The 14,203-nt window shown below is 43.4% G+C and overlaps 1 protein-coding gene across 1 annotated transcript in view; it reads right to left on the bottom strand.

The window, feature by feature from the left end:
• The window catches only part of WBP4 (WW domain binding protein 4), a 24,192-nt gene that overhangs the window by 8,169 nt on the left and 1,820 nt on the right, over nucleotides 1–14,203 (bottom strand). The window contains exons 2-9 of the mRNA XM_015427860.1: nucleotides 13,963–14,120; nucleotides 13,776–13,843; nucleotides 10,849–10,921; nucleotides 9,068–9,130; nucleotides 8,657–8,780; nucleotides 7,281–7,448; nucleotides 6,219–6,274; nucleotides 3,962–4,028 (exon numbers count right to left, since the gene is read on the bottom strand). Coding sequence (XP_015283346.1) covers nucleotides 3,962–4,028; nucleotides 6,219–6,274; nucleotides 7,281–7,448; nucleotides 8,657–8,780; nucleotides 9,068–9,130; nucleotides 10,849–10,921; nucleotides 13,776–13,843; nucleotides 13,963–14,120 — 777 coding nt within the window. The remainder of the gene's footprint in view (nucleotides 1–3,961; nucleotides 4,029–6,218; nucleotides 6,275–7,280; nucleotides 7,449–8,656; nucleotides 8,781–9,067; nucleotides 9,131–10,848; nucleotides 10,922–13,775; nucleotides 13,844–13,962; nucleotides 14,121–14,203) is intronic.

Here is a 14,203-nt window from a genome sequence, read left to right as displayed (position 1 = left end):
CAAGGAGAAAAATCTGCAAATAGTATTGCAAAATTCCATTACTCTCAAGGGGGGGTCATATGTTCCCACAGCCCTTAAATTATATAAAGCCAAGATGCTAGCTCAACTGTTATATGGCTCATTTATGGGGCCACCCAGTTCCTATTTTGCACCCCTAGAAAGAGTCCAGTCTAAGTTCCTAAGAACTATCTTACAGGTCCCTAGACGTGTGTCAAATGCCAGGGTAAGACTGGAGACAGGCTGTTTAAAAGTTGAAGCCTGGGTCCGTATTCTATCAATACATACCTGGCTAAAGGGGTATCTCAACCCACAAGGTTTACTCCCTCTGATACTCTGCGACAATTTCCAATCAAATTGGTCTAAGTCTTCCCATTTTCTTTCCCTGCCTGGTCACATGGCAAAACTGCCCAAGATCCTTTCCCCTCAATCCCTGCCAAATCCCATCCTGTCACAAAACAACAATAAAAAACACGTTGTTGGAACTTCCCCCTACTTTACGATTGCTGTGCTGCAAACAAATAGGTCCCCCCCCCCCAGGTGCGCTTATCTTTTGGAACAGACCAAGCAAAAATATTAGTTAAGCAGAGAATTGAGGATATAGAACGCCAAACTGATCTTTCCAGCATACAAAACATTAAGATGAGGGCAATGATCAAAAATACTGTGGGTACAGCCAACTATTTAACATCCCTTGAATTAAAGGGGTTTAGAAGAGCCCTCACTCTGGCGAGGTGCTCTGCCCTCCCTTCTGCTGTACTTGAAGGAAAATACAAGAATACTCCTTTCTCAGAAAGGCTTTGTACCTGCCATTAAGGGAGGTTGAGACCAATGCTCCCTCTAAGCTGTGGAGTCTTGTTGTGAGCAAAAATTCTACTTTGAGAGCTACTGGCCTTAAAGTTGTGAGTGAGCGATTTGGCGATTGCATAAATTAGTTTGCTCTGGAGCCATCCTTCCTGAGCTAAGACTAAAATGGGTGAGCTGGAGGCTAAAAAACTGTGAGCTAGTTCACACTAACTCAGTTTAGAGGGAACACTGGTTGAGACTACCAAGCACATGTTTTTTAGATGTCCGTATTATAAGGTGGCCCGTAATAAAATCACTCCGCTGACTGAACAAATTCCGGGTCATTCCGAAAAAGCTAGACTTGAGTTTCTTTTATCTGACAGAAACCCCCAAATTACCCACCAAGTAGCCAGTTCTGCATGGTGGTACTCAGATCACAGAAACTCTAAGGTAGCTAGTTAGATATAGTTTGATATTAGATTAAATTTTAATTTGCTTTTAATGTGTCACTGAAGTATTTTAAAATCTTGGAATACTGTAAAGGTGTACTTCTTTTTGTATGAGTGGTATAAGGACTGTAGAAATAAACTGTACAAAATAGAGGCCACTGTGTGACAAAGTGTTGGACTAGATGGGCCATTGGCCTGATCCAACATTGGCTTCTCTTATGTTCTTAATAAGGACGCTTTCGAGGACATTAATTCATGGGGTCATCACCAAATCGGGACACTCTCTCTCTCTCTCTCTCTCTCTCTCTCTCACACACACACACACACACACACACACACACACACACACACACACACACAGAGTTGGTTACTAGCAGTCATGAATTGAGATTTTATTTTTTTTATATTTTTGTATCTATCTTGTAAGAAAGAGACAAAGAGGGGGAAAGAACTTAACCCAAATGTTGAAATCAAGAGCCAAAAATGTTAACAACAAACAGAATAAATGGCCTACAGTTAAATGTTATCAAAAATATATGTATTTAATATTAAGCAATTAAAAACAATTGGGGGCCCAACATTAGCCTCATTGCAAATTAAAATATACAAAACACAAGTGGAAAACAATGCTATCCAACGCGTTTTGGCCCTGAAAGACCTTCTTCAGAGGTCAAACATTTTGTACACAGGCTCATGATACAACTTATAACTATTCACAATTCAATAGCAGACAAAAAAGAGGGGTTTTAAAAAGAAGAATGAAATGGCACAAGACTTAAGGATGAATCCATGCCATGTTGGCTCTGACCTGGCACTTACATCTGTATTTCTGGACCAAATTTGGGAGGCATACAATAGAAATATTATTCAACACGTATGCCTTTGATTATGACATAAGGCTGCATTACAAGAGGCCTTGTAATTGATGGGGCAGACACTGACCAAGAGAGAGATCTTGGAGTCATAGTTGATAAGTCACTGAAAATGTCAAGACAGTGTGCGACTGCAATAAAAAAGGCCAATGCTATGCTGGGGATTATTAGGAAGGGTATTGAAAACAGATCAACCAATATCATAATGCCCCTATATAAATCAATGGTGCGACCTCATTTGGAATACTGTGTGCAGTTCTGGTCACCACACCTTAAAAAGGATATTATAGCTTTGGAAAAAGTGCAGAAAAGGGCCACTTGAATGATAAAAGGGTTGGAACACTTTCCCTATGCGGAAAGGTTAAAGTGCTTGGGGCTCTTTAGCTTGGAGAAATGATGGCTGAGGGGTGACATGATTGAGGTTTATAAGATTATGCACGGGATAGAGCAGGTAGAGAAAGAAATACCTTTCTCACAATACAAGAACTTGTGGGCACTCCATGAAATTGCTGAGCGGTCGGGTTAGAATGGATAAAAGAAAGTACTTCTTCACCCAGAGAGTGATTAACACATGGAATTCACTGCCACAGGAAGTGGGGGCGGCTACAAGCATGGACGGCTTCAAAAGGGAGATAAGCATATGGAGCTTAGCCACAAGGTATAGATAGGGGCTCTGGGGCAAGTGATGGTCTGTCTTCTTGGTGCTTGGGGGGGCAACAGTGGGAGGGCTTCTAATGTCCTGGCCCCACTGCTGGACCTCCTGACAGCACCTGGTATTTTTGGCCCCTGTGTGACACAGAGTGTTGGACTGGATGGGCCATTGGCCTGACCCAACATTGGCTTCTCTTATGTTCTTATATGGAGCAGAACTCCATCAGTGGCTCTTAGCCACAAGGTATAGATAGGAACTCATAGGCTGGGGCAAGTGATGCTCTGTATTCTTGGTGCTTGGGGGGGGGGGCAACAGTGGGAGGGCTTCTAGTGTCCTGGCCCCACTGCTGGCCCTCCTGACGGCACCTGGTATTTTTGGCCCCTGTATGACACAGTGTTGGACTGGATGGGCCATTGGCCTGATCCAACATTGGCTTCTCTTATGTTCTTATATGGAGCAGAGGTCCATCAGTGGCTATTAGCCACAAGGTATAGATAGGGACTCTGGGGCAAGGGATGCTCTGTATTCTTGGTGCTTGGGGGGGGGACCAACAGTGGGAGGGCTTCTAATGTCCTTGTCCCACTGGTGGACCTCCTGATGGCACCTGGTATTTTTGGCCACTGTGTGACACAGAGTGCTGGACTGGAGGGGCCTTTGGCCTGACCCAACATTGGCGCCTCTTATGTTCTCATTTACATCAGAGAGAGAACAAACGGTTATGGTTTGATCATATTCTGCACCCAATTTCTTTCACAGTGCTCAAATATGAAACAGTGCCTGAAAGAAGCTTGAACACTGGAAACGTATCGTGCAAGTCAATAAGACTGATTTCAGTCTCTCTCTTCCATGTGAATGCTGTTCTCAAGGCCTATTTTCAGAAGGGGAAGAATACTATAGAGGATGGAAATCTTGATTTATCACAAATTGGCTCTGATTAATTACCCAAAGGGAGGAGGGAGCGAAAGAGAGAGCACCCCTCTCACACGGGGAATGGCGTGTGCAATCCATGTATAGTGGGGGTGACAATACAGCCTCAGATTACGTGCCCACGCTGGAAGCCACTGCCAGTTGTGCCTTCTCAACAAAGTATGTAGCAAACTACACACACACAAACACACACGTTTACACAAACACTGATGACATTTGCTAAAGAGGAATCCTTTTGTATAGGAAGTTTGCAGCCTTGAGAAAGCTTGGAAGCTTACCTCCTGTTTCTGTATTGTAATAATAGGTATGACCATCTTCACTCACTCCTTCCACCCACCGTCCTGGCTATTAGAAAAACACAAGAGAGCCAATGAGCCAATTAATACAAAACAAACCCTTCCTGATGCTCTGCATGGGCCTGCCCTTGTGACAGACAGCACCTGATCGTCATTAAAAGCAATTGGGAATCCACTCTATTTGCATCCTGCCCTCCCTCCCCAGAGAACAGGGCCTCCCTCACAGCAGCCCAGGCGGGTAAGGCAGAGTGGGACTGGGCACTCGGACCTGGGTCTTCCCAAAACGAGCCCAATACTAAACTGCAACACCACACTGTCTTTAATGCTGGAATAAAGTAGAATGAATTAACATGGCTGTGGGGAGTGAAGGGGGGCAAATCAATATCACCAATGCAGAATTCTTATATTCTCCAGCACAATACCCCATAGTGAAGATCAACACGGGGTCTGTGGTATTCCAGAATGGAACAGTAGAAATTCCTTCCACTTGGGAGTGAACGTACCTGAACCACATGGGCGTGCTGTTCCAGAATCCTAGTCCCCTTATCACATCCATTTAAAAAGAATAAACCCCAAGGGACCCTATCTACCCTTGTCCCGTATTGTTCAATGTAGACTGCTCTGTGACACGTCATCCTCCCGGCTTTCCAGTCAGGCTGCAGAACAAAACTGTTCCAGAAAGCTTTGGGGGCAGTTGGAGCCTGGGCAGAGGGAAACACTCACTGGTGGGCAGCATAAGATGATTTCAGACGGGCTTTAATTGTTTTTGTGTTATGTTTAATCGTTATGTCTTTTCAATTGGTTGTGGCCTGGGGGAACCCAAGCTGAGTAGAAATAAATAATTTTTGTTCTTTTTCATAAAAGTTTTTCTAAAACAGTTCTTTACATCGTTACCCACCTAGGTCCTGAGATGCTCGGGAGAAAGGTGGACACAAAAATATTTAAAAACCCAAACTCTGATATCCAAGCAAGATAGGAATCATTTCACCTTTCTGCAAAGTCTTCGGTTTCATCCACTAGCCTCTTTATCCCCCTCCACTGAAATGACCCCTAAGCACTTAGAGGCACATTTGCAGACATCCATCCCATGTTACCCTTTGCTGCTCCCAACCCTGCCCTCACCCAGGGTCAGTATTTAGTGCATAATGTCCTCCAGGCAGTGACCTGGCTTCATGTTATTCGATGGTGCGGCATAATAAAGAAAAAATAACAATGGTAGCTTTAGTATTCTCCATTAGATGTGGGATTATCTAGGGGGAAACGGGGTCAAATGTGCAGTAGCTCAAGGGGCTGTTGGCTCATTTAGCAGACCATGTAATGATGAGGAAGCAGCATGCATGGGAAAGATGGCAAAGGATGTTATAAGTTACCGGCACTTAGTAGGGAATGTGGGCTCCCTATCCAAATCATCCCCAATGCATGGACATTTCTACTGAGGAGGACATAGGCAATCCCTTCTGTATACAACAGTGTTCCTCATTTCTTCAATCCTAATTTGTTGTCTTTGACTCTACTAGGACAAGGTTTTATCAGAGATGGGCTACATTCTTCTCAGGAGACTCTGTTTTTTACATCGAGAATGTGCCAACATTTGGGGAACTGTTCTAGAGAGGTGCAGATTCTGCAAGAGCCCACACATAAAAAAGAGCCCAGAACCAGCTGTCACGGTCCAGGGGATGCCCCGTGGGGGTCTTTGCACATGTGCAGCAAGGCCCAGCGCAGCCTTGGAACCTTTTAGGACTCTCTGGAGGCAAAGACCATTTTCATTTCTATTAGGGAGAATCCCAAAGCTGAACTTTCACAGTACAAAAGAGAAAGAGTCTAGTAGCACCTTAAAGACTAACAAAATTTGTAGCAGGGGAAGCGCTTTCACGAGTATCTGAAGAAGTGGGTAGTGACTCATGAAAGCGCCTACTCTGCCACATATTTTGTTAGTCTTTCAGGCGCTGCTGGACTCTTGTTCTTTTCTACTGCTACAGACAGACTAACACAGATATCCATCTTGATCTGCACTTTCACAGTGCATTTACTCAGGTTTTAGAAGGTGAACTGTGGTTCCTGAGGCAGGCTGAGGGACTACAATCATACAAGAACTGTGAAAGATCGTGCAATGGTAACGGAGAACAACTAAGGCTTCTAGAGGCTTTCAGTATGTGCATTCCCCGGCCCCCAGCACAAGGTGAATTTATGTGATACTGAAAACTCAGCAGTGACAGACACAGTATTTATATGTAATTACCATTTGGGACTCCTGAGGGTCGTCTTCAAATACGTTTGGTTTCTCCCACTGTGATTCTTAACAGAAAAAATAAAGTATCAGACTTAAATTCTGCCTGCCTCAGAACAAAATTATGCACAGTGAGAAATAGAGAAGTGAAGCCCCCAAAATCTGGAAAAAATGCTATTTTTATGAAGGAAAAAAATGGGAAGTTTTGGGGAGTATTACAGAAAAATCCTATGAAATATTTTCCTTTTTAGAATGAGTGGAATGGTTCTTAAGGCAAGGTTTTTCTCACTCCAAGAGGCTTTGTCCATTTTTCAAGTGGAAAAAATGTAAAATTTGGGGTAGCACTGAAAACTATGATATTTTTGAATGGATAAGATGAACAACTAGGTTTTCACTCAAAATGTGTAGTATGAAGCATATTTATAAGCCGACAGCATTGTATAATGTCACTTCCTATGTATGCTGTAGACAAATAACATTTAAGAACTTTTTTGTTGAATATAAATAATTTTAAGAATTAATATGCTATAAAGTGTTTAATAGTCATATATTATTGAAGACTATAATGTTTTCAATGCTATGTAGTTTAATTTCATATTCTAAAATGCAGGCAAAATGTGAAATGTTTGAGTGCCCAAATAATAACACTTTTTTGGTTTAATACGGAATCTGTTTTGTTTCTTCAACTTTTATTTCTTTCCTGCTTCTCAGGCAAAACTTAAGATAAGGCATGTGCTATGGCAGCAGAGGGTGCCACAGTTTGCAACTGTTTCTCAAGCATGTGGTATATTGGCAGTTTTCTAAAATAGAAAATTAAGATATTTATACTTCTAAATTCCATGAATGTCAACTACTATAATATTCTGGGTTATATATAATGCATGTTATCTGCAACAAGTAAAAGTTCAGCTTTGACACGGAAGCATATATTTCAATTTTCCCCCAAAATTTTCACCCTCATGGCTTCAAGATGTCCAGAAATCTTATATCTCTAGAGAGCAAAAAAAAAGACAATATTAGAATCAGAAACCATTTCTAGCGACCTGAATGCCCAGCTTCACATTCTGTGCTCACCTCCCGAGATGGTGTTGTAGTAATACATGTAGCCTTCCGAAGAAAATCCGCGCACCCATTCTTTTGTTGCATCTGATGAAGTTTCTGGGGCCTTTGCCTCTCTTTTCCTCTTTTCCTTCTTTTCCCGCTTTTCTTCTTGCTTTTTTGGGGGGGCTGGACTTACAGATTCTGAAACACAATGAGCCAAATTTTCAAAAACGTGACCCTCACAACTTCCACAGTTGATACTCTGGTCTCAACCCTTCCCCCCAAAGGCAGAAGGGTAGAACTTTAATGATTTGACTTATACATTACTGAGTAATTTCGGGGAGGAAACAGCTGGAACAATTTAATTTTTTCAGGCTGTCAGAGTGGGAATATTAAGAAGTTTGCTTGATTCTGCAAGATTAGCAGACAGATCCATTTATTTTCTAAAACTGAGTTAACAAATGAACAATGCATGTCTATGAAAATAGTAGCTTTGCCTTTACACTCTGATCAGATATTTAATGTACCCCTCTGCTTAAAAAGATGATGAAGGATCTCATACTTTTGACTCCTGGAATAGTTAAAAACCGTTTTCTACTAAGAGAATTATGATTTGCTAATTTCTGCAGTCAGTTCAAAAGTGCCACTTCCTCTGGAAGCATCCCTAATCTAATTGGAATAGTACAAAACTATGGCCTAAGGACAGAACCTTGAAAATCAGTCAGAACACTTCACAGATGGACAAAAATATAGCAAGGAGACCTGATTTTTTGGTCAAGTTGCTCAGAATTTCCATCAGAGAGGCAGTCATCTACATGGCATTTGGACCGCAGACCTCCAGGTTTCTGTCCTCTCAGTCATTCTTTGCAATATTTAGGCTGCTAAATGAGATCAACTAAGCCTCCAGAAGCAGCTGTCTCTGCCCTGAACAACTGCCTAGATGAGGCAAGCATATTCTGCCCTGTTCTCAGGCCAAGCTAAACAATTTGTTTACCTTAGAAAAGACACAGATTTGGATCCTGCCCTGATGGCAACCCCAGCAGTCCTGAGAACACAATCAGCAAGAAGGTCCATATCTCTGGACTTGCATGGATTTTTAGGAAGCTGACTGCAGATGAGACACTTGCTAGCTCATGCTGCAACAGGTGGGAGCTTGGCCTGACCATAAAACTGTCTCGCACATTTCGGAAAAAGCTTCAGAGGCCGACCATGTCAGTCTGCAGTAGAACAGCTAGATCTGAGTCCAGAAGCCCCTTAGAGTCCAAGAAAAGCTTCAGGGTATAAACTTTCAAACTCAATGCTCCCGGGAACTTTGACTCTTGAAAGTTTATGCCCTGGAACTCTTGTTGGCCTCTAAGGTGCTTCTGGACTCAGATCTATCTGCACAATTTAGAAGTTTCAGATCCTACCTGCCTTAACTCCAAGCCTTTTCAAATCCTCCTGATAGGCCTTCATTGCCGCTTCTTCCATGGCTGCAAATTCTTTTGACATTTTTTCTTCTTGCTTTGCTTTTTCCAAACTTTTCTTTTTAATCTACGACAACAACAACAAAAGTGGCTAAGAGAATGTAAAGATAGATTCAGGTGGGTAGCCCTGTTGGTCTGAAGCAACAGAACAAAGTTTGAGTCCAGTGGCCCCTTTTAAGACCAACAAAGTTTTATTCTGGGTATAAGCTTTCATACGCATGCACACTTCATCAGATACCGTGCATGCACATGAAAGCTTATACCTAGAATAAAACTTTGTTGGTCTTAAAGGGGCCACTGGACTCAGAATTTAAAATTATTTGTTCAGAGAAAACAAGGTCATGTTTGAATTACCTCACTAATTTTCTTAGCCACATTTTCCTTATGGTTCTTTCCTCTTTCATGAAATTCAATACTCTTAAAAAAACAGAGAGAGAAAGAGAGAAAATTAATACACACAAAGAAGAAATTGGCTGGAAACTTTTACAACTGAAAAACATCAAAATGTCAGTATTGATAAGCATGCCTCCCAGTAATCTAGAGTTCAGCAGAATATGACAAAAACTCAGCGAAACTTCCACAACATTTCACAGTGGTGAAGTTTTCTGAAATTCAGACTAGAAGTGAAATATAGGAAAAATTCAGAGAACAAAAATAAACATTTTGTTTTAATCGTAATTGAGAACATAAGAGAAGCCAATGTTGGATCAGGCCAATGGCCCATCCAGTCCAACACTGTGTCACACAGTGGCCAAAAATACCAGGCGCCATCAGGAGGTCCAGCAGCGGGGCTAGAACTCCACAAGCCCTCCCACTGTTCCTCCCAAACACCAAGAATACAGAGCATCACTGCCCCAGACACGGTGTGCCATCTGTACCTTGTGGCTATGGGTACACCTTTGTCACACATTTTATTCAGTTCATTTTTATATTAGGCCAAAGTTCTCTTTTTCAAACATTAAAATTACAACTAATAACACCAATATAAACAACAAATATTTTAAAAAGCAACAATTTTTAAAAAGTGCAGAGAGCTTCAAATAAAAGCATCTAATAAAACAATAGAAACAAAGACAAAAAAATTGAGCCACGATAACAGGCAGCAGGAAAGCAATAAAAACCAGTAACTTACAAATCAAAACCCAGGGTTAGACACACATGCAATAAAAAAATAAAAATAAAATCCCAAGAGAAAAATAATGTTGGCCTCTAAGGTGCTACTGGGCTTGAATCTTGCTATCCTGAACAACAGCACCCAAAAATGTAAACCGCCCAGAGACCCCTACGGGGGTTAGGGCGGTATATCAAGTTGAAATAATAACTAAATAAATAAATTCTCAGCTCGCTGACTTCCAGCTTTAGCAGGGTGTGACTCTGCTTAGGGTGTGGCACTGTTCCTCTCTCAGCAGGCTCACCTTTCAGATACTTGCACCCCAGCCTGTTTAGGGCAGTCTTAAGTGCCCAAATTTACAAGGAGATGAAGAAGCAGGAAGAAACGTTCTACTAATAAGTTGGCAAGCTAATGCAAACAGCCCCCTTATCAATAGATTACCTGTGAAGGTAAATGGCTGTCTTTGTTCACCCAGCTCTTTAGCTGCTTTGTTACAGCCACGGTGGAGCTGAAGTGACACAGGGGTGAGCGGGGGGGGGGGGGGGGCGTTTCCCTGTGTTGAAGGAAAGAGTCAAAGCTCTATTTGATACAATGGATGAAGAGAGCTTTGATTCTCGAAATCTCATACCCCCAAAAACCTTGATTGGGTCTAAGCTGGTACTGGACTGAAATCTAGTTGCTCTACTCCAGAAATGCTCTATCCTCTGAAATGATCTTCATGGGGGAGCTCTGGTAGTTGTTACATGGTTGGTACGCTGTGGTATATTTCAACCCTAGCTAAGCCTGCGATGGTTCCGCGGCTGTCAACAAAGGCAGCAGCAACTGCAAAGCAGCAGCATTCTTGTAGGCTGTTGTTCCCCGTGTCTCTGGACAGAGAGATTTAAGCAGGGACTTGGTGAGTACACCTCAAAATACTTATTCCAAGGGTGCACTTATCTACTGATTAAAAGTTAGTTTAAAGCTGCGTAATGCAAATTCTTGTACATCAGACCAACTTAAAAGTACAGTAGGTAAACCGTCATACAGGCTTGTTGTCGGCTATCCAGCACTTGCAGTAATCACAGAATTTCTTGGGCTGTGATTTCCAGTAATCAGCCCTGGAAAAGAAAAATCAGAAATAGCCTACCTTTACATTTGGAAACTGAATGCAGTTTTGTAAGAGACAGCAAAATCCAGCCTGCTCACAGAATTATTTTCCCCAAAGCCAAGGATTTCTCTTCCATAACAGGTTGGACAAATGGCACCTTGCACACACCCCCCCCATTCTACACAAGGATGGGCAACAGCTTTTCCTTGGCCTAACTGGGTCTTAGCTGGCCATAATTCTCTCCCTTCTAGGAATCCGTCTGTCTCCTGGATGGATTCAGTGTGTGCCTTTTGCTGTATTGCCCCATCTTCCCTTGGGAGAAATAACAGACATGGTGCATACACTGCTTGGCTTTCAAAGCACATAATACACAGACATGCTATTTTTCACCACGAGCCACAACCGTTGCCTGAAGATAAAACATAGCTGAGTTTTCCCATTAAGGCTCCCCCCTCCCTGCAGACTTCGACATGGTTAAGAACTGGCATTGGAGACCTGGTGGCCATGAGGCGCCCTATTCATTCCTTGTGCTCTTTTCCACCAAACTGAAAACTTGCCCACCTGTTATGCAGCCCAGTTCTGTCTGAATGGTTTGCATAAAGATGCTATTGCCAGAGCTGTTACTCTCTGGTGCCTCTAGCTCAGTCCTGAATTCACTTAGGTAAAGGTAAAGGTTCCTTTGCTCGAAAGTCAGTCGAATTCGACTCTAGGGTTGCGGTGCTCATCTCCGTTTCAAAGCCGAAGAGCCAGCGCTGTCTGAAGATGTTTCCGTGGTCATGTGGCCGGCATGACTAAACACCAAGGCACACAGAACGCTGTTACCTTCCCACTGAAGCGGTACCTATTTATCTACTTGCAATTTCTTGCTTTCAAACTGCTAGGTTGGCAGGAGCTGGAACTAGAGACAGGAGCTCACTCCGTCATGCGGCACACTCGGGTCTCGAACTGCTGAACTACGACCTTCCACAGCCTGCAGTTCAGCGTCTTAACCACTTGAGCCACCGCAGCTCCCTCTGAATTCAATTACTTGGCATTTAATTCAATATGCCTTACTTTCAAGTAGAGCTGCTAAGCAGAGGAGTTGGTCCCACGGCATTAAGAATTACTGCTAAATAAACCCACTCAGGGCTGTGTCCCTAAGACTGCAGGCGTGCAGTTTAATACTAAATTTCACGTAAAAGAAATTGATTACAGTGAGGCTCACTCCCAAGGAAGGCTTATGCCCGAGAGCCAGTGCAGTGTCATGGTTGAGAATGTCGACTAGTACCTGGGAGATCCAGGGCTGAATCCCCACTCATACCATGGAAAATTACGGGGTGACTTTTGAGCCAGTCATACCCTCTCAGCCTAACCTATTCCATGGGGTTGTTGTTAGGATAAATTGGAGGTCAGGAGAATGATGTATGCTGCTTTGGATCTCCATTGAGAAGAAGAGTGGGGTATAAATGGAATAAACAGGCATCAGACTATAGCTTCACAGCCTCAATTCATTGTTCCAGCTAGAGATCTCTCTGCATCTTATACAGTCTACTCTACTTAAGGGTACAAAACATATTCTTCTATTTCTCTGAAGATTCTTACAGACTGGGTGGTCACATCCTCCCCTCCCTGTTTGGCTGACATCCTGCTTGAATAAGAGTTCTGATGAATCCAGAAGCTTGCACATCGGGTAATTTTAATTGATCCCAATAAAGACTGCTGGTTTGACTATTTGAGTGTGGGATTTGCAAATGGACCAACCCAGGTCCTTGTGTCTTTTGCCTCAATGCTGTTTTCGCTCACAAAACTCATGTGCCTTTTACACAATCCAAATACCCAGTGGAAATTGGTGACGGCGGCAATTTTCGGCTTATTTTAGTTATCACCTTGCTCTTTAAATGCTGGATACATTTGTGTAAATTGGCTCTTTTAGAATTTGAAGCTGTTTTTATTTACTTGCTGACCTGTATACATGTGTTAGATTTTAAAAGATTAATTTAAAAAACCTGTTTTACCTTGGCAGTATCACTGAAAGGCAAGATGCACATTTTTACAAACATGTGGCCAAAAAGAGTTTACTGGGCGATGTAATATAAGCACTCAGTGAAGCCAAGTGAACCTGGAATTCCTTGTAGGAGCGCACACATTTTGTTAGGGGAGTTTTCAAAATCCTAATATAACCCCCCCTTTTCCTGAGATCTATCTGGAAGAGAAAAAAAAATCACTCAAGGCTAACAGACCACACAGTTCTGCCTTTATAGAATAAAACAGACTAAAGGTCTAGAATCCTAAAAGAAAGTCCATCAATTCTGTCCTTAATCAGAATTCACTTTTACCCTCCTTTCCCAGTACATCTTGCATTCCTTCTTGGAAGAAAAAGAAAACATAACTGGCAGGAAGTGGAGCAGCACCCTCCAGGAATCAGAGGAGGCCTGTTCCATCACATCCTCCACACATATTTCATGGGAACAGATCCTTAGCGATGAGCAGGTCAAAGAATCGGTTTACAGTGGTGGGGGGCTAAGAAGAATCAATCCAACATAGGCATGCAATTTAGAAGCCATTGCAAAAAATAAAGGCTCTTCATTTTTTTTAAGATATCAGATTTTTCAGCAAACCTGGGGGGGGGGATATCCCCCAAATATGCAGGAAAATCTCTTTAGCATCTGTGTGGGCCACATGCAGCTAGGTACCAATTTAGTAACAGTTAATTTAATGGCACAGAAGTAGTTAAAGTTATAGCGAACAGTTTGTGGGGGGGGGGGAAGTACTGCATTTTACAAGGTGAGATTTATTTGGACAGCATTCGGATTCTGAGGCGACAGAGGACCTGGTCGCACGTCCAAAGCCGGGCACCCCGGGCACCCTTTCAAGGTGATGCTCACCTTCTCTCTCCTGCCAGAACTACATGTGGAAACACCCCACCCCACCCCCCGGCGGCAGAGAAGAGCAGCTAAGCGGGGGCGGGGGGACCTCAGCAGGGTTACCCACTCTGGCTGGGGGGAAATTCCTGGAGGATTTTTTCTTGGGGGGGGGTGACTGCGAAGGGGCGGATCTGGAGCGGGATGTCACCCAGGATCTCCGGTACACCACAGAGGCAGCTGCCGCCCCTTCCAGGGGACCTGATCTCTGTCGCCCGGAGACGAGGTGCAATTCCGGGAGCCCTCCAGGCCCCACCTGGAAACGGGCAACCTCCGTCAGCAGCCGGACAGTCCGGAAGCCGGCGAGGTCTGCGGAGCTGGGAACCCCACGCGCGGGCTCCCGGAGGGAAGAGGCCGGGGAGGGAAGAGGCCGGGGAGGGGGGGACGGGGGG

The sequence above is a fragment of the Gekko japonicus genome, unplaced genomic scaffold (genome assembly GCF_001447785.1).
Source record: "Gekko japonicus isolate JY-2015 unplaced genomic scaffold, Gekko_japonicus_V1.1 scaffold694, whole genome shotgun sequence".
NCBI classification, from domain to species: domain Eukaryota; kingdom Metazoa; phylum Chordata; class Lepidosauria; order Squamata; family Gekkonidae; genus Gekko; species Gekko japonicus.
This window is presented reverse-complemented; position numbering and strand designations above follow the sequence as displayed.